Source organism: Meles meles, chromosome 17, assembly GCF_922984935.1.
Source record: "Meles meles chromosome 17, mMelMel3.1 paternal haplotype, whole genome shotgun sequence".
NCBI lineage: Eukaryota > Metazoa > Chordata > Mammalia > Carnivora > Mustelidae > Meles > Meles meles.
The window spans coordinates 50,167,318-50,194,959 of record NC_060082.1 but is presented as its reverse complement, the minus strand read 5'-3'; the positions used below and the strand labels follow the sequence as shown (position 1 = coordinate 50,194,959).

The following is a 27,642-nucleotide window of genomic DNA, read 5'->3' as shown; positions in this document are numbered from 1 at the left end:
AGCTAAGTGGAAGAGCTGGTTTTGAAGGGAGACTTGCTGAATTTCAAAGTCTGGGCTCTTTTTTTTTTTTTTTAAGATTTTATTTATTTATTTGACACAGAGAGAGAGAGAGAGCATAAGTATGCAGAGCAGCAGGCAGACGGAGAAGCAGGCTCTCCGCTGAGCAGGGAGCCTGATGTGGGGGTCAGTCCCGGGACCCTGGGATCATGACCTGAGCTGGATGCTTAACTGACTGAGCCACTCAGGCGCCCCAAAGTCGGGCTCTTTGACCCTCCAGCTTTTAGAGCAGGATTCTCTAGATAATGTCCTGTAGAACACAGCGTTCCTCAAGATAATAATAGATGTGGCCTGTAAGAATGTCAAATAATGTTTAGAATTACGGGCATTAAAATTTAAACAAGCTCCGTGTGTGCGGAAGGTACTATTACGTTGTAAATCTCTGAGGGATCAAGTGAGCGCCATTACCAATCTTCTCTCGACACAGCACGCCTATTTTCATGAGGTGATTTTTGATTTCTCTCAAGAAGTTGTTTCGCAGGGTAACCATTTTGGTCTATGTGGGCCAAACCCAAGGCAAAGTACAATCTTTTCCATTTTCTAAGAACGATTCATTTCTGACAAACGGTAGAGAGAATTTTCTTCAGTTGAAAGTGTAATTTCCATTCATTGGAATGGGGAAAAAATGGATTTCTGAGTCCCAGATAGAACCCATTTGTGTTAAAAAACAACAACAAGTGAATTGTATTAAAGAGAGAAGTCTTCTGTTGAATGTTACTTATCAGAGCTTCATTCAGAACCTTTCTTCTTGGCTCTGTTGGCTGACTGCTTACAGGGCAGGAGCGTGGGGGTCTTGCACACCAGCCCCAGGAGGCCTCTGTTCACGCTCATCTCGGCAAATACTCTCTTGCCTTAGGTCGTGAAACTCCCACCCCCATCCTCCCTCAATTCTCAGAGCTCTGCTCCCTTGGCTTCCAGTGTCCTGAGACTTCTTTCTGCTTTGATTATGAAAAGCCCCTTAATTCACTGGGTTCCATATCTGTCGGAGGCTCCTCCTCTCCTCTCTCTGTCTGCCCCGCAGAGTGATCTTACGCCTGCTCTGGCTTCCTACTTGTGCTGGAGACTCCTAGATCTTCACCCCCAGCCTCTTTCTTGAGCTCCAGGTGAAACATTTCCGCCTTAACACGCCACTGGAAACTCAAGTTCACAATGTCCAGAACTAAACTCGTGATCTGCCCGTGGTGCTTCAACCCGAGATCTTGCTCCTTCTCTCCCCTTCTCTTTGGTAAATAGCCTCACTTTGCGTCTCATGGAGCACTTTGGGACATTGGCGTCCTCGTGTGATCCCTACCCCCTCGTCATCTAGTTCCTAAGAGGGGAAGGCTGATCATCCTGCCTCCACGTGACTCTCTCGGCGATTCCCTCCTGCCCTTGTCACCCAGACGCCTCCAGTCCAGGTCATCCTGTCACAGGGGGATGCCTTTCCCAAGGAATGCTGTTCCCTTCCCAGAGGCAACCTGCAGATTGCCCTTGAGATGCCTTTCCGAACTGTGGGTCTACAGTTCCCGAGGCTCTGATCCCTCCCTGTTACCCGCAGGTGGATCCGCCATTCTTCTGTCGGCTCTTATCTCACCAGGAGCCAGCATTTCCTCAGATGTATCCCGAGTGCCGAACTCAGGGTCTCACGCGTGAGCGATGCTCAAAAAATGTAGTTCATACCATTATCACCAAGGGCCCCTTCAAGCCTCGCGAAGCTGACACGACATCTGTCACCGGCTCTGTGAATGTAGCTAACGTAGTTTAGGTTCCACAGGTGGCAAAAAGCCTTTATATCGGCACAGAGCCAATATCTTTATTGATTGGAATCGTATCTACTAGTGAGTCAAAAATTCACAGAATAATTGATCCGAAAGAAAGGAGGAACTGGCTAGCGTTCTCTTGGCTTTATCGATGCTGGGTGGCCTGCTTGTCACAGTTGGTTGCCATATGTGGATTATTAGATAATTCTGCCAGCACAGGGAGACTGTGATGCAGGCAAGGCACCCCTCTCACCACCTTCCTGCTCATCTTTTGCTCCCCCGCCTCCCCCGACTCTTTCCCAACAACCCTGACCTCTTTCTTGGCATACGTGCGTTCCTGCTACAGATTTCTGGGCATCCTCTTTGCACTGGGTTCCGCACTGGGGCCTTGGGGCCAGAGCAGGGACAGCAAGCTGAGGTCAACATGAGTAAGCAGGACTGCATGAGCAGTGGGACAGCTATTTGAGATTTGGGAGTTCAAGGAGATTTCCCTAGAGAAGGCATATTAAATCAGGACCTGACTGCTGAGGTTGGGCCAATGAGGGGGAAGTTCTGGGGGAAGAGCCTTCCAGGCCAGGGGAACAGCAAGTGCAGTTGCCCGAAGGAGAGAAGTGGCCTGACACATTCTACAGACAGGCTCGGGGAGCGGGGAGCTGGAACAGAGTGCGGGAGAGCAGGCCACGTGGTAGGAGAGGTCGAGTTCTGTGCGTCACGATAGAGTCTGCGTTTTCTTCTGCTTGTAGTGGGGAGCCACCAGAGAGAGAAACAGCTGAGTAATGTGGTCTGAATTCCACTGTTCAAGCAGCACGGAAGGAGGGAAGGGAGGCGAGGGTGGAGGCAGTGAATAGAGGGGGAGGCAGGGTCCAGGGAGAGAGGACAGACTTGAAGCGGGTCAGGGGAAGGGAGGTAGTCAGACAGAGGAGGCCAGGTTCCGGAGGGGCGCATTTCCTGCCCTGAGCACTTCTGGTCTCTCATCAAATCACAATCCGAGGGGGCCCGCACACAAGTAAGAGCACGGCTCTGCAGAATCAGCCACTGGACAAGTGCTCTGTGCACGAGAGCGGGTGAGATGCGCGGGGAAGGGGTGGTGCCTCAAGGTCGAGAATGTCTGTCCCTCTAGGTGTGTAGAGATATTTCCAGTAGAGATATTTCCTTCCCATACTAAAAATAAAATAAAATAAAAATAAATCACACTGGCTCTTAAAAGATGGCTTTTGGCTGCCAGAAATAAGAGAAGACGTTGGTCGCTTTCTCATGCTCTCTTGGAGGAGGCTGATGTGCTCAGGCACACGCTGTCCCTCTTCTTGAGGTCTCAGGGATTCCCACAAACTTCTTTTAAAAAGCAGTGGTGGACATACTACTTCACGCTTGCATCGGAGCAGGTAGAGAAGCAGACACGCTTCCAGGAGCACCTTCCGTTTTCCCACGCCCAGTCGAGCCGGCCCGGGAACTGGATGGTGCTCAGAGGCGGGGACAGCTCGCTAGAGGCAGCAGGCGGCGGTTAATCGCTTGGTAGCCATTGAGCTCCCATGGGGTTTCAGCTGCTTCCTAACGCCCTATAAACTAAGGATTTCCTTTTCTTCTTTCCTTCTCCCTACCCCGCGGGTTACAGGTTCTCTGAGCGCTCGCTGCGACAGCTCTGGCCGGTGCGGCTGCAAACCCGGCGTGACAGGAGACAGGTGTGACCGCTGTCTGCCCGGCTTTCACACGCTCACGGACGCCGGCTGCACCCGAGACCAAAGGCCACTGTAAGCACCTCCGCCGCCGCAGCTTCTGCCGTGAGGGGTGACAGTGACCACTTACATCATTGAGCACCCGCTGTGCACCAGGCGCCGCTGGAGGACTTGTGGGCTGTGCCGTTCAGTCCTTACGATAAGCCTCAGCGGTTGGGATGAGCGTCACACTCACGTGGGAGGTCAGAACTGTGCACCCCGAGGGGTTAAGTTTCCCCGATGTTACTGGGGAGCGGAGACCTCCTATTCAGGCCCTGCGTCTGGGCTCTGAAACCCACATCTTCACCCCAGTGGTTGCCCCCTTAGATGAACAAGGCTGGACGTAAAGCACCCTCCAGAGCCTCCCCTGGGACCCATTTCGACCCAAATGAATTTGGACTAGAAAAACTTTTCTGCACAGTTTTCTTCCCCTTTACTTTGAAGCATTCTCTACCCCTCCTCATGTTCTTTCCCAGAAGAGGGGCGCCTGGGGGGCCCAGTCAGTTAAGCATCTGGCTCTTGGTTCTTGATTTCGGCTCAGGTCATGATCTCAGGGTCCTGAGATCGAGCCCCGTGCTGGGCTGGAGCTGAGTGTGAGTCTGCCAGAGAGTCTCTCTCCCTCTCCCTCTGCCCTCCCCTGACTCATGCAAGTGCTCACTCTCAAAAAAAAAAAAAATCGTTCCTGGAAGAAGACGGGACATACATTATAAATCACATAAGCAATCGCAGGGTTGCAGAACTGGCAGGGACTGGGATGGCTTAGGAGAAAGGGAGCTCGGCAGGAAAGCTGTTAGCTACGAGGTGCCCTCAGAGGATCACTTCCCGTTGCTCCCTTTGCCTGCCATATTGGTGCCGGCCTGGCTGCCGCTGTCCCAAGTTCTCTCTCCCTTGGGGCTCCGCACAGATTGTTCTCTTCCAGGTTTCACTGCCCCCTTTCAGATTGTCCTCGGAGACCCTTCCTTTGGCCGCATCTGCCTTTGAAAATGCCTCTAAAACATGAGGCAGACCTCGTCACCTCTCTGCTGGCCGCCCTCCAGCAGCTCCCTGTCCTCTCAGAATGAGGTGGAGACTTCTTTTGCAGACCAGGAGGGCCTGCAAGGTCCTCTGCCCTCTGTTCCCTCAGCAGTGGGCTTCCGTTGCGTTTCCCTTTCCCCCGACGCCCTGCACTTGGCCCCACCAGCCTCCCTTCCCTTCCTCACAGGAGCCAAGGGACCTCAGCCTGGCCTGGAGCCCTCGTGCTTCCTACAGGGCCACGGAGAGCCTCACAGCCTCCATCCCCACCTCAGCCACTCCTCACAGGGGCCTTCTCCGGCCAGTCCCTGTCCCTCCGAGTTCTGACTGATGCTACTTCACATCTCTTGTTTTCTATGTGTATTTGTTTGTCGGTCTCTCCCACCAGAATGGAAGCCCCTTGTTGGCTTGGCCTTGTTCATACTCTGCATCCTCAGTGCCCCGAGTGGGGAGAGGCACGCTCCTCAGTCCCAGCTGGCCTCAGGCTTTGCTGCCATCGTTGTCCATGTTTCTGCCCTGCCTGGAGACTCCTAGACATCAGGATCTTATTTCTTAACGTCCTTGGTGCTCAGCAACCAGTAGATGGTGCCTAATGTTTGTCAAAGGGTCCAGATAAGTCGTGTGGAGGGGCTAGAACAGGAGGAGAGCCTCCCGAGTGAAAGAAGAGGGCCGGGAAAGGGATCTTCAGGGAGCCTGACAGGACGGGGCTCTGACTAGATGTGAAATATGAAGGGGAGAAGGGAGCCCATCCGGGTTTGGGCAGGATTTGGAGGGGGTCAAAGGGCAGTCAGAGAAAGAGCAAACAGGAGGGAGAGCACAGGTTTGGTTTTAGACTCATGAGATAGAAGCGAATGACTATGTGCCCACGTGAGTGATACTAGTCATAGCCAGAACACTAAGAGCTTGTGCCCAAACTAGATAATGGAAATACTGGTGGGTTCCTTCATCGAGAAAGTCCTGCAACCAAAAAAAAAGTCAGCTAAACTCAGCAATTCCACTCCTAGGAATATACTTAAGAAATATGAAAACATACATACCTGCATAGAAACATGTACACAAGTGCTCCTAGCAGCGTTACTCATGATAGCTAAAGAGTGGAAACAACCCAGATGTCTGTCCGCTGTTGAATGGATGAGCAAAATGTCGTCTATCCATGTGACAGAATTTTATTCAGCCCTAAGGAGGTGAATTATTGATACTTGGATGAAATATAACATCGGATGAACCTTGAAAACTTACTAAGTGAAAGAAGCCAAACACAAAAGGCCACAGATTGTATGACTCCATTTACAGAAAATGTTCGGAACAGGCAGCTCTATATAGACAGGGGAAGTAGATTAGTGGTTGTCGAGGCCGGGGGGTGGGGGAAGGGAGGGTGATTTCTGCAGTCACAGGGTTCTTTTTGGAGTGATGAAAATTGATTGGGGTGGTTGAGAATATTCTAAACTCTATTAAATTCTGCTAAATTCTGCTACTCTGAGAATCTGCTAAAAACCAGGAAATTGTACATTTTAAATGGGGGAATTGTTTGGTATGTGAATTGTGTCCTTTTAAAATTTTTTGAATATTTTTTAAAGATTTGATTGATCTATTTGAGGGAACGAGCAAGCACGAGCAGTGGGGAGGGACAAAGGGAGAAGCAGCATCCCTGCTGAGAGGGGAGCCCGAGGCAGGACTCAGTCCCAGGACCCCGGATCGGATCGTGACCTGAGCTGAGAGCAGACGCTTCATCAGCTGAGCCATCCAGGCATCCCTGAATTGTGTCTTGAGAGAAGTGTTACCAAAAGGAAGAACTAAAGGAAAATAGCAAGTAGATGGAATCCATCACAAGGAAAGCTGTCATCACTGAATGAAACAACAGAGAAGCAATGATAAGTTAAAACAAAACCAAAACCCGGCCACTGAACCAGACAGTCAACCAAACTAACCCAAACCAAACTGAACCGTTTGGTGATGGATTTGGTTCACGTCCTGGCACGAGCCCCTCTTCTCCTCAGGGGAGGGTAGCCAATGGTTCCTGGACCGGCTGTCACCCTCAGAGGAGCACGAGCCTAGACAAACGCGTCCTTAAAGGAACCGTGAGAGATGAGCGTGGCCAAGGCTGGCTGCGAGGGGCCTTCCTGCAGACGAAGGCTCTGCTCAAGCCGGTGACGTTGGTGCAGAGCTCCTGATCTTTATGTGGATAGCTGGAAGGCTGGAAGGCGTTGGGAGACATAGCCCTCATTGGCTTTTTCTTCCTTTGCAGAGACTCCAAGCGTGACTGTGACCCAGCGGGCATCTCGGGGCCCTGCGAAGAGGGCCGCTGTGTCTGCAAGCCAGCTGTCACCGGAGAGCGCTGTGACAGGTCTGTGTGAACTGTGGCCCTGCAGACACAGTGGCCAGCATGAGGAGTCACTCTCTGAGTGCACTTATGGAAAAGGGACACTTAACAAATGTAGACGACCTCTGTCCTGTCCTCTGTCCTCAAAAACTCAGCTCTTTCAAAAAGACAGCTGAGGGGCGCCTGGGTGGCTCAGTGGGTTAAAGCCTCTGCCTTTGGCTCAGGTCATGATCCCAGGGTCCTGGGATCGAGCCCCGCATAGGGCTCTCTGCTCAGCGGGGAGCCTGCTTCCTCCTCTCTCTCTCTGCCTGCCTCTCTGCCTACTTGTGATCTCCATCTGACAAATAAGTAACAAAAAATCTAAAAAAAAAAAAAAGACAGCTGAGCCCCCAAGTCTCCCTGGACCCCATGCTTTTGCTGTGGGCCCCTCCCTTTGTTTACAAGGGCGGCAGAGGTACAGGGCCCCAAGGAGTCCCCTGGCCAGCGGACTCCGAATCCCAGGTGCTCCCATACGGGGTGGCATGCGATAATGAGGTCACATGACTCAGCTTGGCCCCAGCAAAGGCCTGGCCTAATTAAGCATGTTGGAAAAATGCTAGTAAGAGGGAATATGGCCATAAATAACCATCCTGTGCGGCAGAGGAACCGCCCAGGGATGGGACGGTGGTTGCATGCACACACATGAGCCGGGAAGATGCCGGAGCCCTTTGGGCCCTGAGCCATGTGGGGGCAGGTGGCACAGTGAACAGCCATCTGGCCTCCAGCGCTGCTTGCGGACGCTCCTTAAGGACACATCACTCAGACTTCAGACTCTTCCCGCCTCTCCGATTGCTGGCCCCAGAGGGAAAGGTGTTCTCGTTTCCTTAAAAGTCAGAAGGCACTCTCTGCCTACGTGTGATCTCTCTGTGTCGAATAAATAAATAAAATTAAAAAAAAAAATGTCAGCAGGCAGTCCGTTGGCATCCTGACAACCACTTACACCTGGGCAGAGGAAACACCAGATACATTCCCAGCGTGTGTTTCTGGGGGTTCTTGGCTGCTGAGGTAGAGGAGGGGAAACACAGCTTACGTGTTAAAAGAGGAATCACTTTCTGAAAAGGTTTTTAATTTCACGATGTCACACAGAAACAGAAAACCATGTAAAACTAATGTCAGCACCGCTCCTTCTAAGAAATAGACCTTGACTAAAAATGTGCCATCCCAATGACAACAGCCTCCCCCCTTTTCGAGAAATGACCATCATTCTGGCCTCTGTGTAATCACACCCTTATTTTTCTTCATAATTTAGTGCCTGGTTACATCCCTCAACCCTGTCCTTGAGTTTTGCCTGATTTCCCTCAGTTTTTCCCCTCCCTTCTTTTTTCATTCCCTCCCCTCGCTTTCTGTGCCCCTCCTCCCTCCTCCCTCTTCCTTTGCTTTTTAATCCCTTTTAATCTGCAGGTTTCTTCCAAAGAAACCATCATGGTTTGTTTTTTGTTTTTTTGTTTTTTATTTTGTTTATTTGTTAGAGAGAGTGAGCACAGACAGACAGAGTGGCAGGCAGAGGCAGAAGCAGGCTCCCTGCTGAGCAAGGAGCCCAATGTGGGACTCGATCCCAGGACGTTGGGATCATGACCTGAGCCGAAGGCAGCTGCTTAACCAACTGAGCCACCCAGGTGTTCCCATCGTGGTTTTTTTTAAGCCCTTGCTCTATAGAGAAAAAAAAAAACCAATGTTTATTTATATACAGCTTTTCTCCGAAGCATTTACTGTTTACAGTGAACCTGCTTTTCTATGATTTTGCCTGATAAGCGGACTCCCGTCATGGGGGACAGTGAATTAGACCACATGATTTAGAGGCAGTTGTACCTGGTTTGAAAATCTTGTCTCAGTCACTTATCAGCTCTATGACCTCAAACAAATTTCTTAACCTCTCTCTGGCCTGGGTGTCTTCATCTAAGAAAACTGGAAATTGGGAGCCTCGGCGGCTCAGGTGGTTAAGCATCCAACTCTTGATTTCGGCTCAGGTCATGATCTCGGGGTCCTGAAATCGAGCCCCTCATCAGGCTCTGTGCTGGATTCTCTTTCTCCCTCTCCCCCTCCCCCTGCTCACTCTCTCTCTCACTCTCTAAAATAACATAATTAAAAAAAGAAAAAAAAAAGAAATTTGGAAATAACAATTCCTATCTCCTGGGGTTGTACCAAGGATTAAATTGGAAAACACACATCAAGTGCCCGGCACAGCATCTGCGCTAAGTAAATGATCAGTGAAACTATTATTATTTCTTGAAGAAGGATGTAGTTAATTTGAACGGAGAGAAGCAAGTCCTCCCCGGCTTCTCCTCCTTCTCTGTGACCCCAGCATCTGAGACCTGCCTGGTAGCTGTGGTCCTCAGAGAAGCCACTGATGGGTGGGCACCAGCCTACATTTTGCTTTTGTAGGGAGCCTCCAGCCATCCTTCTTTGTCATGTGGCCCCCTGTCCCTTTCCCCTCAGAGCAGAGCAGGGCTCTAAGGGGCAGCAGCTGGTGGTGGTGTGTGGGTCAGTACAGCTGAGCAGGGATTGGGGCTGGGACATTTGCCTTTCCTCTCCTGGCTCCACTCCCCCACTTGCTTGCCCCCTTTAAACACTTGCTCGAAGACAGGGCCAGCTCTGCCTCCCCCTGCCCCAACTCTTCTTGTCCTGCTCATGTGACCTCCATTCAGTTCCTCACCAAGGATGGGCAAATCACTAAGGGCCCAGGCCACTGAGTCCGTCGTGACCGTGCTCTATCACGGGGACAGAAAGTGAACGTCCGTGCTCTCTCAGTGGGGCTGTGACTGTCCAGCGTGTCTCTGAGCGGGGCTGGTATGTGTAAGCTAGTATTTCCCAGTTCTGGGAATGACAGGGCCAGGTGGGAGAGAAAGTAGGAAAGGTCAGTCATCATGTTCTCTCTATGAAACGGGAAGTGACCTCTAACATCGTCCTGATCTCGAAAATGCCGCTGCAGGTGTCTACCGGGTTACTATCACCTGGATGGGGGAAACCCTGAGGGCTGTACCCAGTGTTTTTGCTATGGGCATTCAGCCAACTGCCGCAGCTCGGGAGACTACAGTGTCCATAAAATCACCTCTACTTTCTATCAAGGTAAAGTGTTCTGTTTCTAGAAGTGTGTTTTTAACATTGTATCGTGCTGTATGCTTACAGACAGCTTCCTCCTCATCACAGCTTGGCTTGATGTGGTCTTTAGCAACTCTCTTCTAGCTTTTAATGGGCATTATTTTGTCTGGGCAAGAAGGGAAGCCTAATGTCTTGAAAAAGTCAGCGGCACACCTGACTCCTACGGGTATATGAGTAACTTAAAAGAATAACTAAAAAGAGACCAGATTTTCATCTCCTTGCACTTCCCATCTCCATGTATTTTAAAACCACAAAAGACTCATTTGGTTGGGTGGGGGTTATGTGAGTCTTCCTGAAATTCACATTCATTAATAATCCTGCTTTCAGGGGCTCCTGGCTGGTTCAGTCGGTTGAGCGTCCGGCTCTTGGTTTCAACTCAGGTCGTGATCTCACGGGTCGTGGGATTGACCCCACATCTCTGCTTGAAAGACTCTCACTCTCTGCTCCTCCTCCCACTCACATGTGCCCTCTCTCTCTCTCTCTTTCTCCCTACAATAAATAAATGCCTCTTTTTTAAAAATACTCTTTCCACATTCATTAAGTGAGTTAATGTATGTGAGATTAGTTACCAAGCTACAAAATCCTAGATTTTTTTAAAATCTAGGAGAGTGACATGATTTCAACTTCTAGTTTCTCTTGGAACTGGACCCTCTCCACTCACAAAGGCTGGACCCTGATTCTGTAAATAAAATAAAAGTATGAGCTACAGGCAGATGAAAACATGCTTTCTTATTATGAGAATCAGACTCCTAGAAGTCAGAGCCGCTATGGGGTGGGAGCAGCTGAAGTCGAGACCCAAATAGAGAAGGGACATAGGACATTTTGAGGGCTGCACATCAATGTGGAACTAGTAAGAAAACCCCACTAGCTGTTCACGTCTAAGAATCTTTGGCAATTAAGTCTTGCCTTATTTAACTCAATAGATGATGAGCTTTGCATGCAGAGGGGTTTTCTTTGTGTTCCAGATGTAGATGGCTGGAAGGCTGTCCAAAGAAACGGGTCTCCTGCAAAGCTCCAGTGGTCCCAGCGTCACCGGGACGTGTTCAGCTCAGCACGACGATCAGACCCTGTCTATTTTGTCGCCCCTGGTATGTATGGTGTTTTTCTTATAGAAGCCAAGAAGTCAGGAGAGAAAAACAAATTTAGCAAATGTGAAAACACCTTACCCGGCGTTCAGAAAAGCAGTGTCTTGGAAGACAGAGTTTCAGCCCTATTGACCAATTCATGATACAATAGAACAGGACTGTGTATCCTCGCAGACGGACCCTGATTGAGGTCCCTACTTTCATCAATTGGGAAGTTTCTAGGTTTCCCGTCAAGACAAGAAATACAGAGGTCACATCTGTGGATCTACTGAGAAGCAGATGGAGAAGCGAAAATAAGGCCTCTGTTTTAACCACTTGTACGTCAAAAACAAATGTATTCGTAGTTCATTTCGTTAGCTCATATGTGATGTCCAGGTAAGTTGTCCTCTTAACCTTTCCAAATTTCAGTTCTCTCTGCTGCTAACTGGGGCGATAATCCCTCCAAGGATTGTTAATATCAAATGTCATGATGTCTGTGAACTAGAGAGCATTATGTAACAAATGATACTATTCCCAACATACCTGGACCTTTACACGCCGGTCTGTTGTTGGGGCCATGCTGTGAATCATCGAGTAGAGGAAACTGTCTTTCAACGTAGCCCTTCTAGCATGTCAGTGGCTAACTCTCCTTTGTAGCCGACAGCAAGATGTCCACCTCCATGAACCGGTTCTTCTGGAACAGTGGTTGTGGGCCAGGCTGATGACACGGGACTCCAGCAGAAATCACCAACATTGATGCAGACTTGCTAGCTCGTTTTCTTCTCCCGTTTCACACTGATCTCAATCTTTTCAAATTCTATTTCACAGCCAAATTTCTCGGGAATCAACAGGTGAGCTATGGGCAAATCCTGTCTTTTGACTACCGTGTGGACAGGGGAGGCAGACACCCATCCGCCCATGATGTGATCCTGGAAGGTGCTGGTCTACGGGTCACAGCTCCCTTGATGCCGCCGGGCAAGACACTGCCTTGTGGGATCACCAAGACTTACACGTTCAGGTAAAAAGAGCGACTACAAGTGGGTCGGGTGACTCAAGTCCACTGCCTTTGTTCATGCATTCAGTCATTTGTTCTTTTACTAAGCTTTTCTGAGCACCTTTCATGTACCAGATGTAGTATCGTGTATAGAAACAGGGCAGGCTAGCGGGAGAAAAAATAAAGAATGTTACGGTGTGGCTTGTAAATGACAAGGTGGGCACAGGAATTTTGAACACACAGGGGAGGCACAAGTGACCCACATTGCAGTGATCCAGGGAAGCTTCCCAAGAAAACGTGACAAGTGAGAACGGTTTCCTAAGGATGGAAACGGGGGGGTGGGGAAGGTTAGCAAGGCAGGGGAAATAATCATGCCTGAGGACATTTTGTACTTTAGGAAATGCTAAGTAGTTAAGCCTGAGTGAAGTGTGGAGTGGGAGAGAGGAAGACAGAAGTGAGGTCAGTGAACTAAAGAAAAGCAGTTAGGTTGTTCCTGGAAGTGTTCCAATAAAAAAAAACAAAAACAGAACAACTTTTGAAAGACTAGCACAGGGATGGTGATACGATGCGGTGAGATGTTATAAATGCTGAATTCGGGAGTATTGGACACATCCAATGTAGAACGTGAAAATGGACTTTGGGAAAAGAGTAAGTGAAATTGTGCTCAGTTTAACAAATCACGTAAACAACAAAACCAAAAATTAATGGTAGCTTTCTGGAGGGTCAGAATTCCTTGAACTCGGCCATGTTCCTGGCAGTGAGTTTTGTGTGGCCAGGAATAGAAAGTGGTCTCTGTGGACCTGGACCAGCACTGGATGCCATGACCCCTGGGGCTGGGCTTCTCGCACTGGGACTCCCCTCTGTCACTTCCCGTGGGGCTCGTGTTCCCCGCGCAGGGAGCAGACTCCACATTCCAGCTGTGACAGTGCAGTTACCCATCCTTCGCCCCGTCTAGGCAGGGCCACGAAGGGGCTTAGCGGTTCCCACCTTCTTGGGCATAATTTATATCATGTATACAAATTATAAGACTTGATAAGAGCTGTATTTTTAAGCTTCGGGCTTTAAATCCTGCAGATTAAATGAACGTCCAAGCAGTAACTGGAGCCCCCAGCTGAGTTACTTCGAGTACCGGAGGTTACTGCGCAACCTCACGGCCCTGCGGATCCGAGCCACGTACGGAGAATACAGTAAGTGACCAAGGGAAATGAATTCCTCTCTTGGGTTCGAGTCTGTGTCAGCTTCCTGAGGCCGTGACAGACTCCAAACAAGTAGGTAAACTGCTCGATGGTTTTGATGGAGGGTCTCTGATTAGGTCTAAATTCTTACTTCTCTTATTTTCTAAATTCTTATTTTCTAGAAGTTTCTAGAAAGTCTAGAAGTTTCTAAATTCTTCTTTTCTAGAAGTTGCTTTTCCTCTGAAAAGGGGTTAACACCAATGAAGAGCTAAGAGTCTTGCTAAGAGCCTCCAAATTTAAAGGAAGCTGATTATTTGAAGAAGATAATCTACAACAAATGGGCTTGTGCCTTTAGCTTCAGCTAGAAAATGGCGTCTACGATGCAGCCCTCTAGTCCTTGAGTGGCTGCTCCTTGGGGACTGTACTCAGTGTTACCGTATTCAGACATCACCTGAATTCCGTTAACTCCTTTTGTTGAACTTCACATGGGGGAGGGGGACACTCCGCTCCCAAATGGAATTCCGTACATGTGAGTTCCATGAGCTTTTTAGCACTTCCGTGAACAGGAAGCATTGCTCTCTGGCGTGCCTAATTTCCACATCACTAACGAAGCAAATCAAGCAGGATGTAGAAAAGGTGTTTATTAATGATTTTATTGAATCTTTCCTTTGAGCCAGGCCAGTATGCACGGTCTCATTTTCATTTCACAACCAGCACAGTAACAGGTCCATACCCCTGTTATGAGAAAACACCATGGTAGAAAGTTATGTGACTTGCCTGGTCACACAGCTAGCGAGGATGGAGCCAGAATTTCCACCCTGACTTTCCTGACACTGCAGCCTGTGCGTCCGTCGTGAGGACATAGTGAACGAATGCCATCTGCCTTTGTTAGCGAGTTAAGAAAAATAAAAGCCAAAGAGAGGCCTGCCTTTAGATCTTTCGACCTCCCCACTTGCTCCCTCTAACCTGATCTCCGTGCGGCAGGCACCGGGTACCTCGACAACGTGACCCTGATCTCAGCCCGCCCCGTCTCCGGAGCCCCGGCACCCTGGGTCGAACAATGCGTATGTCCCGTGGGCTACAAGGGCCAGTTCTGCCAGGACTGTGCTTCCGGCTACAAAAGAGATTCGGCCAGACTGGGACCTTTCGGCGCCTGTATTCCATGTAACTGCCAGGGGGGAGGAGCCTGCGATCCAGACACAGGTGTGTGAAATGACACCTGGCCCAGGTGGCTGGGGGTGATCAGGTGACGGGCGTCGCCGTGTAAGAAAGACACTGCCTGAACTCATTTCGGAGATGGGGAAGGATTAGGGAGGTAGGACTGGAGTCAGAGAAGACGGACATGGTGCTTTATTGCGCTCAATCCTTTTCATTATGGAAAATGCTGCAAGGCTGTGGGAAAGGTACTGGGTTACAGGAAACAGCTGTCATGGTTCAGTGCTGGGGTGTCGGTGTTGAGTTTCAAGAATTGTCTGGAGAGATCAAAGGCAACGTCGGGGACTGAATGAATGTGGACAAATGGTGTCAGGCCACGGGGACTGGGGGAGCAGTGTTACGTGATGGGTTGGAAAGGAAGCTAGGTCTGCTGAGCGTGGGAGAGCCACGTGAGGGTCAGGGTCGTGGCAGGTTTAGAGTAGGTACTAGGGCAAAGGTGAATGCCAGTGCTCCGACACTTTGCGGAAAGCTTTGGAAGGGAAGGTTCTGCTTACGGGAGCTCTGCCTCCCGCACATCACCCCTATTATAGGAAGTGGATCATTTTACCCTGCTCTCTTCTCTGCCCTCCCTTCTTCCTCCGCCTCCCAGGAGACTGTTACTCGGGGGATGAAAACCTTGACATCGAGTGCGCCGACTGCCCCATTGGTTTTTACAACGATCCACACGACCCCCGCAGCTGCAAGCCGTGTCCGTGCCACAATGGGTTCAGCTGCTCTGTCATGCCCGAGACAGAGGAGGTGGTGTGCAATAACTGTCCCCAGGGCGTCACCGGTAAGGCCCCCGGCCTGCCGCCCCTGCGCGGATGCCATGAATTCTCATGAATGGCTGCTGGTCCACACAGTCTCTGGGGAATTCTGATTACTCAGGGTCACTGTAGATGGGCTCATTTGAAAGACGGGAATGCGCTGGAGAGGTGCATTGAGGAAGGGCAGGGTGTGGCTCATAGGGGATGTGCGAATGGTCAACGCCAGCATGGGTTTGTAATTAGGAGGTAAAGTTTTCAGCCAAGGGGCGCCTGGGTGGCTCAGTGGGTTAAAGCCTCTGCCTTCGGCTCAGGTCATGATCTCAGGGGATCGAGCCCCGCTTTGGGCTTTCTGCTCAGCAGGGAGCCTGCTTCCTCCTCTCTCTCTGCCTACTTGTGATGTCTGTCAAATAAATAAATAAATAAATCTTTAAAAAAAAAAGTTTTCAGATAAGATACATGGTTTATTTTATCTTATTTTTAAAAAGATTTTATTTATTTGAGGGACAAGCAGAGATAGTGAGAGAGACCTTGAGTAGGGAGGAGAGGGGAAAACAGACCCCCGCCAAGCAGGGAGCCTGATGCGGGACTCGAACCCAGGACCCTGGGATCATGACCTGAGCCGAAGGCAGACGCTTCACTGACTGAGCTACCCAGGCACCCCAAAATATGTGGTTTAACTAAGCTTTACAAAATGATCCAAGGTACAGAAGGGAAACATAGTGACATTTTAAATGTCATATCTCTCTCTTGGGGTGCCTGGCTGGCTGTCAGTAGGGCAGGCGACTCTGAGGCTCGGGGTTGTGGGTTTGAGCCCCACACTGGGTGTGGAGATTATTTTTTAAAAAATAAAAAAGAGTCAATGTCACATCTCGCTGCTGGTCAGTCTGAAAAAAGAGCTAATTCTTTAGTACTAGCCTCAGTGGTACTGCTATAAATCTGACTCCCCCCCCACCGCCCGACTGTCTAGTTAACTGATAGGAAGCCTCCTATCTAACATCTGGGGCCACTGTGCAGCGAAAAGAACCAAGCCCTTGCCCTGAGCACCTGCCCCTGAGGCTGTTGTTCTGGGGGGCAGGGTGACCAGTGGGTGACCCCTGTCCCCATGCCGGCTCTTGCTGCCCGTGGATGACCACTCAGGCTTGGGCATTTGTTCCTTCCAGGCGCCCGCTGTGAGCTCTGTGCCGATGGCTACTTTGGGGACCCCTTTGGGGAGCGTGGCCCGGTGAGGCCTTGTCAGCCCTGTCAGTGCAACAACAACGTGGACCCCGGGGCCTCCGGGAACTGCGACCGCCTGACCGGCAGGTGTCTCAAGTGCATCCACAACACAGCGGGTGTCCACTGTGACCGGTGCAAAGCAGGCTACTTCGGGGACCCGTTGGCTCCCAACCCAGAGGACAAGTGTCGAGGTAGGAGTGCGTCTCCAGACAGGTCGGACAGGTGGGGGTGTGCGTGCACGTGCGTGTAAGATTGCTAGCGTGCACACAGGGAAGTACACACCGGTCAGCGAGGCCAGCAGTGGGTGAGAGGACGCCGCTTCGGTTCCTCCAACCAGTGGGCCCGCGAACAGTCTGGACCTTTCACCTGTCAAAGGCTCTAAGACCCCTGCAGCAGGGTTCTGGAAGACAGAGCTGGAGGATGTCGGGCTGGTTAAAGCTGGGTGGGGGAAGTGGAAAAGGTCAAGTTTACATTCCTGAGCGCAAGAGGCGATGAAACGGAGCCAGGCCATACACCTCCGTCCAGGGCTGGCAGGCGGGGACGCTGCCGAGCTTGTTAGAGGACAGCCGTGAACGACGTGCGACTGAGTCTGAACAAAAGCGGGGCGGTGGAGGGGTGGGCAGCCATTTAAGAGACCCTCTCAGGAAGTCAGTGTAGCTGATGGAGACAAAGGTGACAGTTCCAAGTCCAACTAACGAGACTCGGCTGTAGAGCCACAGCTGTCCGGGCGCATTCCTTCGGGCTGCTTCAGATCAAAGCACGAATGTGCACATCGGTCCTCCTGCTGCACCCTTCCATCAAGCCTCTGTACATGTTACATCCCGGAGGCAGGTTTAGTTCTAGGCAAGTTCAAGTTCAGTTCTAGGGTGCCGGCCTGCCCCACAAACTCACCCCCCAGTCACAAAGGTCCCAGACCAGCCCTGGTGCCCAGACCTCCACGGCTTGTTTATTGTAACAGAGCCCGAGGGGGCCTCTGGGCACCCAGACAGGAGGGTTCCTGGTTCCCCAGGAGGTCCGCAGGGAGCCAGCATTTTCCACTCACCCCAGAATCCCCAGCCCGGGAAATGCCTCAGGACCTCCGTGCAACCTGAGGCTTCCACCCAAGAGCACAGATCCCACCTGCTCAAACCCCAACCTGTGGGTTAGCTCCGATGTGCTAGAAAGTGCCCCGTGATAGGAAGAGCCCACGTGCTGTGAGCAGTACCGAGTTCCTGTCTAGCTTTTTACCACACTCATCGTATTACACTGGTTATGCCGCTTAATCTCTCCGAGCCTCAGTTTTTTCATAGGGATGAATAGTATTTAACTCAAAGTGGTTGCAAATATTAAATAGCATCTGGGAAGGTACACTGTCAAGAGCTCTAGCTCCAAGGTGCTGGTAATGGAGACCTCCCTGGCTTTAGAGCGTACATTCCTTCACTTCACTATCTGTTGGCAAGCTCCTGCCGGGGACCCCATGTGGGGCTACAGACTGAGGCTGTAAGTCAGTTCCGGCCCCCAGAGAGACCGTATGCTAATAAGGAAGACACATGAGTATGTAAGCAATAATGACAGTATACTTCGACGTGTGATCATATTACCGTGTGCCAAGTGTTTTATGAGCGCCATAGAGCAGCCCAGAGGGTCATTGTAACTCCCTTAGAGCAGGGTCTCTCCCGCTGTGCATCATCAGCTCCTAGAACACTGTGGCACGTGGTAGGTGCACACTCAATATTAATGAATAAAGGCACTGCTCTGTTTACTGCGTTTCCTACATCAAAGGCAGCAGAGCAAGAGGAAAAGAGCAATGCCTCTTTCCAAGCTCTCATTCTGGCTTGCCATTGACTTGCTGTGTGACTCGGATAGATTCCTCAACCTCTCTGAGCTCATAGTCCTCATCCGTAAAATAAGGAGAGATTACATCCGCCATGTAACAGGCCCAGAGGACATGTTGTTCCCCTTTGGAGCAAAGCTAGAGTGCCTACGGAATATCCAACAGGCTCACAATTTAACGGGAAGAAAAAAAAAATAAGTGCTACCAGAAAGCGTGGACTGTTGGAAGAGCCCTTTATCCACAGCCACACCGAACAGACTTCTAGATGATTCCTAAGATCTGTCTGCATCAGAAATGTGCTTGGAGACACAGGCAAGAGATGAGTCTAGCACAGTGTGAACTGACAAGGGCAAAGAAGGATTCTTCGCCGTGGGGGATTTGAACTTCTTCCCTTTGTCTTTGCTACACCTCCAGTTTCTAGGACTAGCTTGATAGGAATGCTTTCTGTTTGTCTTTTGTCTCTAGCTTGCAACTGCAACCCAGCGGGCTCCGAGCCTGGGGAGTGTAGAAATGATGGCAGCTGTGTTTGCAAGCCCGGATTTGGCGGCCTCAATTGTGAGCACGCGGCACTAACCAGCTGTCCCGCTTGCTATAATCAAGTGAAGACTCAGGTGTGCGTTCTACCCAACCCTCAGCCCCATGAGTAAAATCGTTAGGTGTCTACTAGGTGCGTCCATCACAAATCTGGGGCCCTCCGAGTCTCCCAGGGATGAGGGTGGAGGTTACTATTTCTTTCTTAAAAAAAAAGTTTCCATGCAGTCATAATAATGCTACAGGTTTAGGCTCTTATATGCACCATCTTCAAGATCCCCTTTGCAGATACTGTCTCATTTGGTTCTCTTGAGGACTTAGTCAATTTGTGAGAGACGGTATTCTGATGTCAGTCCCTGAGCAAAGCCTCTACAAACATTTGCAATTTTTCCATCACGTGGCCACGTGGAACCAAGAGTCCCACCCAGAATTCCCCGGTTCCACCTGGCCACATGATGGAAAAATTGCAAACGTTTGTGGAGACTGCTCATCTCCTTTCCACTTAAAACATGCCACTTCCCAGCTGGGTTTTTTCCAAGAGATTTCTAAAACAAATGGAGAAAAACATAAATACAGAGACGATATGAGGAGTCCAGAAGGTGTCAAGGCTGCTCAGACAAGACTAACCTCCAGAAATTTCTCATTCACATTCCAGAGAAGAATGAAACCGATGTTGTTGTTAATTATTCTTTATTAGTTTGCTGGGGTGGAGGGTGAAGGAAGAAAAGGCCCAAACAGAACCCCAAAGGTAGAAAAAAAAAACTCAACTTTTTTTTTTCCATTTATCTCTTTAGCCTGCCCTCTGTTGTGTTTTCTTCGTTCCGGACACTGTTCCAAGTACAATCCCAATACTAACTCTCTTAGTCCAAGTAATAACTATGAGATATTATGATTATCCCCATCTCATGGGTAATGAAAGTGACTTGCGTAAGCTCATGCTGACGGCTAATGAGTAGGGGGCCAGGATTCAAACTTGGCGAATCTAGGCTCTCGTGCCTTTAACTATTGTCATGTGCCAAGCATTTCTGGGTTTTAAGCTCTTCTCTCCTGAGTTCCTGGTATCAGACTGTTCTGATCCTCTTTCCTGTGTGGTTTCAGATGGACCAGTTTCTGCAGCAGCTCCAGAGCCTGGAGGCCCTGGTCTCCAGGGCTCAGGGTGGGGACGGAGCGGTGCCCCGCCCGGAGCTGGAAGGCAGGATGCGACAGGCTGAGCAGGCCCTTGGGGACCTTCTGAGAGAAGCCCAGATCACAGAAGGTGACAAAAGGAATTTATAATCTTCCGCTGGGTATCAGTTCAGGGGGTGTCTTTGTCCAGCACTTGCAGAGATCAAAGGACTGTCTCTGACTCTCCTGGGACCCGAATGATGGCGATAAGAGAGTGGCTGCTGAGTCACCGTGAGCCGGGCAAACACTGTGGTCGGTGTAGGGGCAGCGGGGCAGTGGGAGTGCAGACTGAGAAAATGCAGACCTCCGGGGCACTACTCATTTCTCCAGCTCTGATTCGTTGTTGTACCAGGGATCTAATCAGGCTGGTGTCTGCCTCCCTCTTGAGCAGACCAGAGATCCCAGCTAAACAGCCATCCTAGAGCAGCAACTCCCCGCTCCAGGTGGCCCGACGGGAGTTCCAGACCAGTGTTGTCTCCCGGGATATTGACACGGCAGCCAAGTTTATTGGCGCTGGGGCCGCCACAGTTGGTGTGGCTGGTTCAGGGGCTGGCAGTGGAACAGTGTTTGGCAGCTTGATCATCGGCTATGCCAGGAACCCGTCTCTCAAGCAGCAGCTCTTCTCCTGTGCCATTCTGGGCTTTGCCCTGTCTGAGGCCATGGGGCTCTTTTGTTTGATGGTCGCCTTCCTCATCTTCTTCGCCATGTGAGGTTCCATGAGGGTCACCTACCCGTCCCTGCTGCTTCGACTTCAGGCCATGCCGGTGCTGGAGTGTGCTAAGCTTTACCATTAAACACAATGTTTCTCTAAAAAAAAAAAAGAGAGAGAGAGTGGCTGCCTGCATTCATTGAGTGGGTTGTCGCCATTTTGCCATTAGCCAGTCAAAGTCACTCGTCCAACCCTCCCGCGTATCGGATTCCCCTGCGCTGGCTCTGAAAGTGCTCATCCTCCTTTTCCTTCTTGGAACCAGGGGCTAGTAAATCTCTCGGTCTCCAGCTGGCCAAGGCAAGGAGCGAAGAGAACAACTACCGGAACCGCCTCAACGACCTCAAGACAGCCGTGGAAAGAATCCGGGCCCTGGGCAGTCAGTATCAGAACCGAGTGCAGGACACGCGCGGCGGGCTCATGCGGATGCACCTGAGCCTGCAGGAGAGCGAGGCCTCCCTGAGAAACACTGTAGGTGTCCCCAGGTGCAGGGTACCGAGGATCACACTGTATCGGGACAGCCACCTGCGGTCGCTCACCTTTCTTGGCCTATCCGGTAGAGACTGGACTTCTCTTCCTTGAAACGCCTGTTCCGTCTCTCTCTCATACCTGTTCTTCGTATTCTTGGGTTTTCTGCAATTTCCCATTTTACTGCATTTCTGTTCTTCTTCCGAGCTCATTTCTTGCAAACCATAACCTCATGTTGGCCCCTTTCCTCTCCCTTCCTGCTGCGTATCTCCTCGCTTGTCAGCTCCTAGCCGGCAGGATTTGGTTCTGCTCATGTGTGTGCTCCCAGTCCCCAGCATGGTGCGTGGCCGTGACACACGTTTGCTGCATGAACGAATGAACAGACAAACACGTGAACAAATGAAACAGGAGGAATGGTGGGAAGAAGGAAGGAATCCAGGGAAGACAGGATTCTGAAAAGGGGAAAAAATTGCTGTCAGGGTGATTTTTCTTAATGATGTCATTTGTAGTGTGGTAGCAGGGAGAGATCTGAGTGAGCTCTCTTCTCTTTTCCAGTAAAGAAGCCGATGGTGACAATAATGTTGGTGGGTAGAAGACGAATAAAGGAAACTGGCAGATAGTCAGATATTATGCTGATGAAATGAAGGATTTAAAGAATTTCCCTTATTACAAAAATAATGTTTGTTGTGGAGAACTTGGAAAATAAATAAAAATTCCCTGGGATCCCGTTATTAAGAAATAACCATCATCGAAACTTGGTCTATATTGTTTAATTTAAATACATATGAAAACACTATTAGCATGTATATATTTTTAAATGAATATGTCTATTTACAGAAGCTTTGTAAAATTGGATTTTTACCTTACTCCTTTTTTTTTTTTAAGATTTATTTATTTATTTGAGAGGGAGAGAGCTAGCAAGAGGAGGGGCTGAGGGAGAGGGACAGGGAAAGAGTCTCAGGTGACCCCCGCAGACCGGGGAGCCTTGCATGGGTTCAATCGCACAGCCCTGAGATCCTGACCTGAGCTACCTAGGCTCTGGGGCTGAGTGCAAAGCTTTAACCAATTCTCCTTTTTCCACAGAACATTCCTTCCCCAGAGCGCTACGTGGGGCCAAATGGTTTTAAAAGCTTGGCCCAGGAGGCCACAAGACTGGCAGATAGGTAAGCGGACCCCTGCTTCAGACTGTCTCTGCAAGGCCAGACTTGAACAAGACTGTAGGGTATTCAGGACCTAAGCAGTATATCATTACCTCCGGGACCTTTGCAGCCATTTCCTTGCCTTGAAGCCATTTTTTTTTTTTTTTAACCTCTTGGCTTTTAGCCTATGTGAGTGGCCACTGGGCATGGTCACTTGGCAAGTGTCTGGGGTGGGGGTGTTTTTTTACTCGGATTTTTCTATGACTCACAGTATGGCTCTGCTGTGTGTCAGATGGGATTTTTCGGGCCCTGTGAAATGAATCAGCCTCTGGAAAAGAACGTTCTGCAGCTTTGAGGGACTCCCAGGCTCCCACATGGAGCCTGGGAACAAGTAGCAACCGGTTGTTTGCTAGCCTGTGGGGGCCAGGACTGCAGAGAGGGAACCTCCTCCCCAAAACCGGCTCTGCAGGGCCCCAGTGGTAACTGGCAGCTCCCTAGTCCTTGCCTGACTGTAAACCCCACCGTGGAGAAGAGGTTGGCTCCCAAAAGGGCGCTCCGCAGGGTGGCAAGCTCTGCTAATCCCACATGGAATTCAGTCAGTGAAGGAGGCTGATTTGTGTTTCGTGGAATAAACTGCCTCCTGAGTTTGTTTTTGGTTGCTGTGCTGTTTTTTATTTTTATCACTTCGTAAGCATTTGGGGGACCTTCATGGACAGGCTCTGTTCCCTCTGGCAGTGGACCCCATGTAGGGTTGCAGCAAAAGTGAAGGGGAAGCTGAGTCCTGGACGAAATAAGACCTAGGGGTTTCTCCCGGCACAAAAGAGCTTATAAATGCAATACTTCATCCCCCTGAGACTGCTCCCACCTGTCTTCCCGCCCCACGCCCCGCTCCCCCTGGTTACCCTATAGACCAAAAGATCACCAGCTAGGATCTAAGACAAGAGCTCCATCTCCAAAACACCTCCTGCTTCCTGACAGCTCCTCTAATTCCGTCCAGTCTGGGTCAATTCTGTTTGGCCTTACTCCTCTCTCTTCCTTCTGACCAAAGACCTAAAGGAAGCCCTTTGCTATGAAAACTCAAATTCTTTGTTTTGAATCCTTTCAGCCATGTTGGGTCAGCCAGTGACATGGAGCGGCTGGTCAGGGAAACCCAGGATGACCTCAAACAGGCGCTGTCACTGGCCCACAACGCCCTGCAGGAAGGAGACAGAGGCAGCCTGGACGGCTCCGCGGTGCAAGGGCTCATGGGAAAGTATGTTTGACGGGTCCTCGCACGTGCCAAGCTAGTCATCATCTGTCTGCGGAGCACAGGCCACGTCTGGGGAGCACCGTGCTTCCTTCAAAGAAATCAGTCCTAAGGGACAAGAGAATGAGAGTGTTAATCTTGGGGAAGGGACATGTCTTTATGTCTGGAAGAAGAAAAGGCTGATTGAGTAAAACCTGGGTTGTGACTGAGAGGTTGCAATGCTTGGAGGAGTGGTTGGAGGGTGTGAGTAAATCATCTGATGACATGAAGGCTATGGGAAGAATATATTATCACAACTTGGGAAACTTGGGCTGAATTCTTCAGACCCAAACCGAATACACTTTAAGGCTTATGTTTAGCTTGTGGAGAGGGAGGCCTATCTGGCACAAAACCTCATTTGGGTTCTTCTGATAACTGCAGCGACATACGTTTTACCCAACAGGATGAATGCTTTTAATAATAAAAACAAACAAACAAACAAACAAAAAAAACCCCACAAAAACAGTCGTTCCTTCAAATTCTCTTTTTGCCTGCCCTGCAGGTTGGAGAAGGCCAAGTCCCTGGCCCAGCGACTGTCAGGGGAGGCCACTCAAACTGACGTTGAAGCAGATAGGTCTTACCAGCACAGTCTTCGCCTTCTCAATGCCGTGTCTCAGCTGCCAGGAGTCAGTGATCAGTCTTTCCAGGTAAGGGCGCGTAGTGATGCGCTGGATGGACAGAAAAAGGGCCATGTGCCTGCTTCTCAGGGCGGGGGTGGGGGGGGTTCCATACTATGGTTCAGTCATTCAGCTTTTCCTCCACAGGACCCTTTTATGTTAGATTAGGAAGAATATTCTTCTTGTTAACAATTTCCTTGTTCTGAAACTCCTTTCTTTGCCTCCGAAAAAGCCTTAGCCCACATCCTGAACCAATTAGTGGATAACAATTTTGTATCTCCTCCTTAGTTTTGGGGACTACTGAAACTTGTGGGAAATTATTCAAGCTAAAGCTTGGTATTTACATTTAGGTCCGAACTACAGTACATGTCTATGTACAGCCATTCAGAAGACTTCTGTTCTTCTCAGAAGTTCTACATTGTTTCTGCCGTTAATTTCTTTAACTATTAGAAACTTATTAGATTAAGAAGATGCAGCTTTCTACCCACACAACAAGCACTCACAGTGATTCCCACAAAAATGTTTCCACGCATGTATAAACCAACATGTAAAATTTTAAAAGAGAGAGAGACGCTTGGGGAAACTGCTGTCTGACTATCGCTGGGCACATTCTTTCATTTCTGTTAGGTTTCATGTTGGGATTGCTGTTTTCAAACAGTGAGGCCAGCTCCTGAGAAAGCTGGTGTGGTGAGTGCTGGGCGGCAAGTCTGACTCCTGCATTTCTTTGGGCTTACAGCTAGAAGTGAAGAAGGTCGAACAAAAAACTGGTGCTCTCTCAAGCCTGGTGACTAGGCGTATGGATGAGTTCAAGCATGTGCAAAGCAGTCTGGGAAACTGGGAAGAAGAAACCCAGCAGCTCTTACAGAACGGAAAGAATGGGAGACAGGTATCCTTTTTTTTTTTTAACTCACTCACTCCACAAACAGGTAGTGGATGCCTGCCATAGGAATGAATATGGCAAGAGGCCATCAGCACACAACCACAGAAAACTCTCTGAAGGGCTCAGGACCACTGTTGGTAGATGGAGTAATTGGGATGCTTGATCTAATCAGCTTGATCTAATCAGTTCTGGTCCCACCCACTGAATCCGCCCTCAACCTAGGAATAGGACTCAGGCCTCTGGAGTTCAGTTTTGGTCCAGCTTCTTCTACTAGCTTGGCTTTAGGAAGTATCTAGAGTATAAAATTATGATTTGCAAAACTGCACTTGTCCTTGATAGTGGACTAGAGTTGGAGACTGTTCTCTGTACAGGACGTGCCGTTGGGTTACAGAGTTTTCTCCGTCCCGGCTTGCGGAGGGCTTTGCGACAGCACCCTAGACTGTCTGGGGAGTCACAGCACTCTGTTGTGGCGAAGAGAAATATGTCCGAGTCATTCTGCTGGCCGGAGTGCTCTTCCCGAGTATGCGTTACATTTACTCTGCGCTTCCTCTGTCTGCCTGTTTACAGACATCGGATCAGCTGCTTTCCCGCGCCAACCTTGCTAAGAGCAGAGCCCAAGAAGCACTAAGTATGGGCAATGCCACTTTTTATGAAGTTGAGAACATCCTGAAAAACCTCCGAGGTAAACATTTCACGGTTCAGGTCGCTGAGTATATTAAAGGAATAACCACAACTTTGATTTATTTTGAATCTCTGTGTATCTCTCAAAATGATAGGTACATTGGGATGGTCACAGACACTTAGTAAGTATCTTCCTAAAGAAAGAAATTATATTAACATTTGATGTAATGGAACGAATTTATCTCGATGTCAGGAGGCTTGAGTTCTGACTGAACTTGGCTGGGTGGTGTGACGGCTCTGAGGTCACTGTGTGACCTTAGACAAGTCCCAGGCTTTCCAGACCCTAACGTCTTCTTCTTTAAAGAAAGAAGGTTGAGTTAAAAGATCTCTAAGGTCCTTCACAGATCCAGCATCCTACTATGACACAGACAGTTCTCCTTTTCTCTGGAGGCCTGGTTGGTTCCAACGTAGAGTCCATGTGCTTTCTTTGTGGTGAAGATAGCATGAACTCTCACGGCACCTGGATCCCAGGAAATGTGGGTCTGTGCCTTTTTGGTTACAATTTCAGTTTCTTCACTCAAGAACAAAAAAGAAGCATTTCATTTGTGGAGCATAACAAAGAACATGGAGGACATGGGGAGATGGAGAGGAGAGGGAGATGAGGGAAACTGGAAGGGGAGATGAACCATGAGAGACTATGGACTCTGAAAAACAACCAGAGGGTTTTGAAGGGGCGGGGGGGTGGTGGGAGGTTGAGGAACCAGGTGGTGGGTAATAGGGAGGGCACGTACTGCATGGAGCACTGGGTGTGATGCCAAAACAATGAACACTGTTATGCTGTAAATAAACAAAAAAAAAAAAAAAAAAAAAAAAAGAAGCATTTCTAAAGCCTTGGGATTTTTTTACAGGAAGGTCCTCCCTACTACCCATTCTGTTCAACCTCCAGCTCTCGACATTGGCAGCTTCGGGTTCAAGGCTCTGGCTTGAAACTTTGGGCTTCAAAGAGTTTACCTATTTCTGATCTACTTTGGGGTCTTAGGTGGAGACCCAGGGCAGGCTGATTGTCAGTTTCTCTAAGCAACAACCTAATCATGGCCCTTTCAGTGCCTTCTCTAAGATGCTTTCTGCTAGGTGGCTCAGTCAGCTAAGTGTCTGCCTTCGGCTCAGGTCATGATCCCAGGGTGCTGGGATCGAGTCCCGCATCTCCTGCATCAGGCTGTCTGCTCAGTGGGGAGCCTGCTTCTCCCTCTGCCTCTGCAGCTCCCCCTTGCTTGTGCTCTATATGGCAGTAACAGTCAAATCTTCTCACACTCTTGCCCCCAAGCAGTAAAAACTCTCTTCCTGGAATTTTTCTTGAAAACTTCAGCCCCACTCAATTTCATTCGTGAGTTTCGTAAGTCACTTTTCATCTTCATGGCAACTTTTTCTTGTCTTCATTTCAGAGTTTGACCTGCAGGTGGAAGACAGAAAAGCAGAAGCAGAAGAGGCCATGAAGAGACTCCCCTACATCAGCCAGAAGGTCGGAGATGCCAGTGCCAAGACCAAGCAAGCAGAGACAGCCCTGGGCGGTGCTACCGCGGACGCCCAGAGGGCAAACACCGCAGCCAGGGAGGTGCTGGAGATCACTGACAAGATAGAGCGGGTAAAGAGAAATTGAAATACAGGTTGGCACGAGCAGCCTCAAACGCAAGGGTCATGTGGGAAAGGAGAGAGCTTCGGGCTCATTTTGCAGCCTAGATCTCAGAGTCCCGAGGAGTCCCCGGTCCATGGCAACACCAGAGCCACTTACGTGCCCCTTTCTGTGGGTTGATTCATGAGGCTTTCATGGACTGAGAGCTAGGGCCTTCATTTTCAGCTCCCTTTTTGGATAATACCCGGAGAGGAACCATCCAAGATTTTTTTTTTTTTTTTTGTATCAACTCTTGCATGAATTTCCTAGAGCAACTGTAACAAGGGACCACAGAGGAGACAGCTGGAAACAAGAGAAGTTTGTTCTCTCGCAGCGCTGGAGGCTAGAAGTCAGAAACCAAGA

General features: G+C 49.7%; 1 protein-coding gene and 1 pseudogene across 4 annotated transcripts in view; both read left to right on the top strand.

Annotated features, from left to right (window-relative positions):
* The window catches only part of LAMC2 (laminin subunit gamma 2), a 58,174-nt gene that overhangs the window by 24,571 nt on the left and 5,961 nt on the right, over positions 1–27,642 (top strand). For all 4 annotated transcript variants that reach the window (XM_045982768.1, XM_045982770.1, XM_045982767.1 and 1 more), the window contains exons 4-21: positions 3,409–3,544; positions 6,765–6,863; positions 9,808–9,944; positions 10,943–11,065; positions 11,870–12,059; positions 13,110–13,222; positions 14,195–14,413; positions 15,015–15,197; positions 16,332–16,577; positions 18,665–18,810; positions 19,829–19,985; positions 20,866–21,071; positions 22,152–22,231; positions 23,313–23,459; positions 23,995–24,139; positions 24,846–24,995; positions 25,557–25,671; positions 27,053–27,252. In XM_045982768.1, the coding sequence (XP_045838724.1) occupies positions 3,409–3,544; positions 6,765–6,863; positions 9,808–9,944; positions 10,943–11,065; positions 11,870–12,059; positions 13,110–13,222; positions 14,195–14,413; positions 15,015–15,197; positions 16,332–16,577; positions 18,665–18,810; positions 19,829–19,985; positions 20,866–21,071; positions 22,152–22,231; positions 23,313–23,459; positions 23,995–24,139; positions 24,846–24,995; positions 25,557–25,671; positions 27,053–27,252 (2,792 nt within the window). The remainder of the gene's footprint in view (positions 1–3,408; positions 3,545–6,764; positions 6,864–9,807; positions 9,945–10,942; positions 11,066–11,869; positions 12,060–13,109; positions 13,223–14,194; positions 14,414–15,014; positions 15,198–16,331; positions 16,578–18,664; positions 18,811–19,828; positions 19,986–20,865; positions 21,072–22,151; positions 22,232–23,312; positions 23,460–23,994; positions 24,140–24,845; positions 24,996–25,556; positions 25,672–27,052; positions 27,253–27,642) is intronic.
* LOC123927855 lies at positions 20,080–20,694 on the top strand (annotated as a pseudogene).